General features: G+C 40.7%; 1 protein-coding gene across 1 annotated transcript; it reads right to left on the bottom strand.

Moving 5' to 3' along the window:
• Positions 1-2,687: 2,687 nt before the first annotated feature.
• On the bottom strand, positions 2,688-6,293 carry LOC124895195. The gene is made up of 4 exons (XM_047405634.1): positions 3,997-6,293; positions 3,825-3,886; positions 3,283-3,703; positions 2,688-3,141 (listed from the first exon to the last, which is right to left on the bottom strand). The coding sequence occupies exons 1-4, from the start codon at positions 4,109-4,111 to the stop codon at positions 2,900-2,902; spliced, it is 840 nt and encodes a 279-aa protein (XP_047261590.1). The 5' UTR covers positions 4,112-6,293; the 3' UTR covers positions 2,688-2,899.

The raw sequence follows: 6,293 nt of genomic DNA, 5'->3' as shown, positions 1-6,293 counted from the left end.
TGTTGACCCACATCTTTCTTGATTTGCATCAAGATGGTATCTTCAACCTGCTTCTTCTTAACTTCAGCACAAAGGGATGACTTAGCTAACTCATGAACAATCACCCCTCCATCTTTGGAATCTAAGAGTCGCACTCCCAGATTTACAAGACGGTGAATATCCTTCACCATCTCTGCCTAGATGCATAAGCTATCACCTTACCACGCTGCATCAATACACAACCAAGTCCTACACGAGATGCATCACAATAAACCACAAAATCATCTACACCCTCGGGAAGGGTCAAAACAGGAGCAGTAGTCAGCTTGTCCTTCAATTTCTCAAAACTATTTTCACACAAGTCAGACCACACAAACTTCAAATTTTTCTGAGTCATTTTAGTAAGTGGAGCAGCTATGGAAGAAAAACTCTGTACGAACCTTCTGTAATACCCCGCCAAACCAAAGAAGCTCCGAATATCGATTGGAGTCGTGGGTCTGGGCCATTTTCTCACTGCTTCAACTTTCTGGGGATCCACTCTTATCCCGTCATTGGACACAATATGCCCCAAGAAAGCAATGGCATCTAACCAGAATTCACACTTAGAAAATTTGGCATACAACTGATGATCTTTAAGGGTTTGAAGGATAATTCGAAGGTGATTGGTGTGATCCTCTTTACTCTTAGAATAGATTAGAATATCATCAATAAATACAATGACGAAAAAGTCAAGAAACTGATGGAACACTCTATTCATAATAACCATGAAGGCTGCAGGGGTGTTAGTCAACCCGAAAGACATGACTAGAAATTCGCAGTGACCATATCAGGTTCGGAACGCTGTCTTGGGTATGTCTGACTCCCTAACCTTCAACTGATGATAACCCGAATGAAGGTCTATTTTTGAAAAACACTTGGCACCCTGAAGCTGGTCAAAAAGGTCTTCACTCCTACGATGAGGATATTTATTTTTAATCATGACCTTATTCAACTGACGGTAGTCTATGCATATCCGAAGGGACCCATCCTTCTTTCTCATGAAGAGCACGGGTGCACCCCATGGGTAGACACTAGGACGAATAAAACCTTTGTCTAGGAGGTCTGCAAGCTATTCCTTTAACTCTTTTAGATCCGCGGGAGCCATTCTATATGGCGGAATAGAAATAGGACGAGTTTCTGGAAACACATCAATCCCAAAATCTATCTCCCTATCAGGGGGTATCCCTGGGAGATCTTTAGGAAAGACATTTGGGAATTCATTCACTATAGGGACTGACTGCAGAGGAACGTTTCCAACTTTGAATCTTTTACTCAGATTAGATGATACATACAACCTTTGGAGATAAGCTTTCGGTCTCTAAGATAAGAGATAAAGTGACCTCTAGGTTCCATAGAACTCCCTGCCCATATAATTGGTGTCTCATTCAGGAAAGAAAAAATGACCTTTCGGGTTATGCAATCAAGGGTGGCATAACACAAATGGAGCCAGTCCATCCCAAGAATGGCATCAAAATCTATCATATCCAGTTCTATAAGGTCTGCCACAGTTTCTCTACTATGAATAGACACGACACAATTTTTAAATACCTTTCTAGCAACAATAGAATCACCTACAAGATTAGAAATAGAGAAGGGTTCTACAATAACTTCGGGCTCAAACCTGAAACCAACAGCCACATAAGGGGTCACATAAGATAAAGTAGACCCAGGATCAAGCAATACATAAAAATCAAGAGAAAAGATTCGTAACATACCAGTGACAACATCTGGTGAAGTTTCCACCTCCTGGCGGTTACTCAAAGAATATAATTGGTTACGACCGCTTCCGACAGTTGAAGGGGCACCCTTAGGAAAAAGAGCTATAGAGGGGCATGGGACTTAGCTTCCCCCTTTCCCTTCCCCCCCTCCCCCCCCACCCCATATTTACTCCAGCAGAAGGACAATCTCTCTGAAGGTGACCCACTTTGCCACAAATATAGCAGTTTCTCCCCTCAAACTAGCACTTCCCTAGATGATTCCTTCTGCAAACCTCAAACCGTGGTTGAGTATGACGTTGCTGGGCCATACTACCCTGAGACTGTGTACCTAGTCTTTGGACCTATGGGAAGTCTGAAAACTCTGAGTTTGTCTGTCTGCCGGAGGTCTGGGTGCTAAGGCGCTGGCTGCTGACTGTGCATTATTCAAAAACTTCTTCTTCTTCGACCACTTATTACCCTAGTTACCACTCTACGGTTGACTCTGGTGCTGGTCTGCAGATCTAGCTCTTTTAGCCTATCTGTCATTCTCTCTAGATTCAGTAATCTTTTTCTTCTTCTCTTCCACCTGCTGCATATGAATGGTCAGTCAAGAAAAGTCTAACTCCTTATTCAACATAGCCTCCTGGCACTCAAGTAACAGGTTATCATCAAGGCTAGATGCAAATTTCCTCATCCGGGCTCTCATATTACTAGTCAACTCTGGTGCATTGCGGGCTAGTTTATTAAACTTCAAAGTGTACTCCTGGACACTTATACTTCCCTGCTTCAGATTCATAAACTCTTTCGCTTTGGTCTCCTCAACTCCATAGGAAAGAATCGATGAAGGAAAGGTTCCACAAATTCGCCCCACACTATGGGCTCAGCACTTTCACCTTTTTCATCTTCCCAGTCGTCATACCACTGAATTGCAACGTCCTTGAGTGGACAGGTTGCTAGCTCCATCCCTTAGTACAGATTCTGAAACCAGAATCAGAGATTAGAGAAAATTTTGAGTCTAGGTACTCTAATGGACAATCAAAGGTGAATCCTTTAAGCTGATTCATCTATTTTGGGTCATTACAGCCAAGCAACTCACCGAAAGCCATCCACAGAAAACTCAAAAACATTTCATGTTCATTGAGGAGAAAATGGCTCAAAGAGAACCCATCCTCTACAGGTAGAGCCTACTGTTGAGGTGTAGTTCCAAATATGAGTTCAGCATTCAAAATGACCTGTTTTGCGTAGCTGAGTTTGCTTCCTTTTAACTGATTAATCTTGCTGAGCACTCCAGAAATGTTATGAATCAGTTCTCTGCAACTCCTCCTAGTGCATAATGAGGTCTCACAATCCGAAAGATCTCTATCAGGTTCTGGAAAGAGTGGTTCATCATCAACAGAGTCCACTGATTCATCAAGCACTTTGTCCTCTGGAAGAAAACAAGCATCATATTTATTAGAAGCATGGATGCATGAAGTCCAAGTTCAGAGTTGTCTTATTTTTTAATTTATGTATTTGAGGGAAAGAAAGGAAGTATGCAAATAGTAAAATATCGAATCGGGGACCATACTTGAGCTACTATTGGGACTGCTGGAGAGGTAGCTGTCAGTTGAATGGTGATCAAGTGAATTCCCAACTAAATCTGCTTCATCTTCCAAAGGAGAAAAATATCTAGTAGGATAAGTGAGAGCACATTTAGCTCTAAACCTTTGCAAACCTGGTTCTGAACTCTTTATTTCGGCCATCTCAAAATCAATATCTTCTTTATCAGTTCCGCCAGGTCGAGCACCAAGTTTGTCTTCCACATTGCTCCAAGTTTCAGAAGCTGAAGCCTTTTGGGGTTTACTGCCTGATCCTGCTGGCATCGATTCCAAACCCATGAGCCTAGCAACCAAACTTGGAGCTTTCATTTCGCGCTTGCTTTCACAACGTATATCGGTTATTCCATTATTCTTTGCATTTGGAAAGCCCCCACTGTTCTCATCAGCAATCTACATTGTTCATACAAGAACCAAAAACAATAAGAACAATAACTTTCCGGTCAGGCTATAATCTGAAACAATAGAAGAAAAAGAAAGCTAAATGTTGGAGTATAGTTCAAGAAATGAGTACCAAATGAAGCTTTGGCTGCTTCTCATCCCCTCCAAACTTTTTTGAAGCTTGTTTCAAGCAAGCTATAAGAATGCAGCACAAAAAAAGAAATAATTTAGCCCTCTAGCTAGAATCACCTTCAAGAAATTAACCATTCTGCTTTAAAAATGAGTGGAATGTAGTAGTAGCTAACCTAGTGAAAGCAGTTTCTTTGGAAATAGCGTCTTGGCAAATCTACGGTTCTGATCAAAGAGCTGAAAGAAAATGCCCACACAACCACAAGGCCTTTGAGGTTGTCTCTCATTCATTTAAATTTCTTCACCTTTTCTCCCACTCTGCTGAATGTGATTCACACACTTTGTCTTCCCAATAAGATTCTATCAAACATTATCTTCACATTAATTTGGAAAGAATTAAACAAAAGACCCCCCACTGGCCACTTTGCCCACCACATCACTCACCCTCCTTGGCCCAAAAAAAGAAAATGGGGAAGAAGAACTTACATTTTCATGCAAGAAACAAAGCAAAAACCCAACAAAATATTAGAAAGAAAGTAGAAAATAGCTATGAAAAGTAAAACCCTGAGTTGTGTTCAATTATGACAAAACTTTCACAAGAAATGACAGTCAAACAAAGCAAACACAGAACAAGAAAATACAAAAAGCAATACCCAGAATGTCTTCAACTTGCACCAAATGTGCTACTGTTCAAGAAAACAGCTAGAACTGGTTATAGTACACTCTAGTAAGCTATTATTTTCTTTTTTTAATCTTCGTTATGACAGTGAAAAAAGCAAAATCATAATTATTTTAAATTAGTTCCTATAGACATGCTTTCTATGCTTTGATATCACAAATGCTACAAAATAAGAAAAGAATGCGTCGATAGAGACTAACCGATTAGGCACCAAACAATAATAATAGAACCCAAAGCAATTGCAGCAAGGACAAGAACAAATGTTTTTCGAAATCTAAAGTGCCAAAGAACTTCAAAGTACTTTTAAGAGAAAATAGAGGGAGTAATAGCGGAGGAGAAGTTTGTCCTCTTAGAGAAAGAGAATGGTGAGTTTATATAGTGAGGAGGGCCGTCCACAATCCCAAATAATGAAGGAAGAATAATATTTAATGGAAGAAGAACATATAATGAATCAATTAAGGGGATTGTTCCCTTAAATGGATTGGGTAAATCAATCTGTTCCACCAATCATGCTATAGTTACCATAAATAAATAATACCCTATTATAACATTTGAAATTTCCATGAATAGAACAAGAAAAAAGAGATCCTTCCTACTTATTAAATGGAATCAAGAAGAGGTATCTAAATCTACCATAATTAACGTGTGAGGGGATGTCTGTCAACCAAGTAAGGCAAGAAAAATAAAAAATCAATTACTGAGATGCTTTTCTCAAATCAAATTGGTACAGGATCATACCCAAACAGTCAAAATGTGCACATATTAGCCTTATTCAAGATTTACGAAAAAATCCAAAAAATAAAAAGTTAATCACTGAGATGCTTTTCTCAAATCAAATTGGTACAGGATCATACCCAAACAGTCAAAACGTGCACATATTAGCCTTATTAAAGATTTATGACAAAATCCAAAAAATAAAAAATTAATTACTAAGATGATTTTCTCAAATCAAATTGGTACAGGATCATAACCAAACAGTCAAAATGTGCACATATTAGCCTGATTAAATATTTACGAAAAAATCCTCGAATCGTCACATACATGCTTTTCCCATACAAAATTACCCATATTAACTAAGAGGCATAAAAAATGTGAAGTTTCAAGAAGTTAGGCGTGTTTGCACATACCAGAGAGTGACGAACAAATTGATTCACCATTCAAGTTAAGCGTCACGAAATTTCAATCAAGCAGGACATGCAAATAGGGTCGAATAAAAATCACAGACTTAAAATCAACACATTTATTCAGCAAAAATCAAACGTGGCCACACTTAAGAGAGACACAGATGAAGAAATAATACTAAAGTTCACACACATATTTCGAACACGGGATCAAACCTGAAGACCGGTTCTTCATTTTCGATGAGGAAGGGTTGCATAGTTGGAACACCGAAGGGGTTTGCCGGAGTTATCCCTGTGGTAGAGGAGTCGAGGCTGTGTCGCGGCTGTTGGACGTTCGTTGAAGGGGAGAAAGAAGGTGACTGGAGGACGGAGGATGGAGTGGCTACGTGGAGGCTTGGCTGGCCGTCTCCGTCGACGGCGGCGCTTTTCGCCGGTAGAGGACGAGAAGGGAGGGGGCTGGCCATTGGTGCAGCGGCTGGACTCGCCTGAGGTAGGAGCTGGAGGCGCGTATGGAGGAGAAGGAAGAGGAAACGGCGAAGGCTGTGGCCGGAGATGGCGCATGGCGACGAGGACTCCGAGCAGAGGGGGTGGGTTTGGTGGTCGATTGGCGACGGAGAGATCAGAGGAGGGGGGGAGATCGAGATTTGGAGGTTTTTGTAGAGAGAGAGGTGGA

Source organism: Capsicum annuum, unplaced genomic scaffold (assembly GCF_002878395.1).
Source record: "Capsicum annuum cultivar UCD-10X-F1 unplaced genomic scaffold, UCD10Xv1.1 ctg80529, whole genome shotgun sequence".
Lineage (NCBI taxonomy): Eukaryota > Viridiplantae > Streptophyta > Magnoliopsida > Solanales > Solanaceae > Capsicum > Capsicum annuum.
This window is presented reverse-complemented; position numbering and strand designations above follow the sequence as displayed.

Bases quoted from the DNA above. Each gene is read 5' to 3' on its own strand.
- LOC124895195 (XM_047405634.1), bottom strand. From the start codon at position 4,111: ATGAATGAGAGACAACCTCAAAGGCCTTGTGGTTGTGTGGGCATTTTC. The intron at 3,887-3,996 runs GTTAGCTACTAC...GCATTCTTATAG, and splicing joins AAAGAAACTGCTTTCACTAG to CTTGCTTGAAACAAGCTTCA. The intron at 3,142-3,282 runs GTATGGTCCCCG...GTTTTCTTCCAG, and splicing joins CAGTCCCAATAGTAGCTCAA to AGGACAAAGTGCTTGATGAA.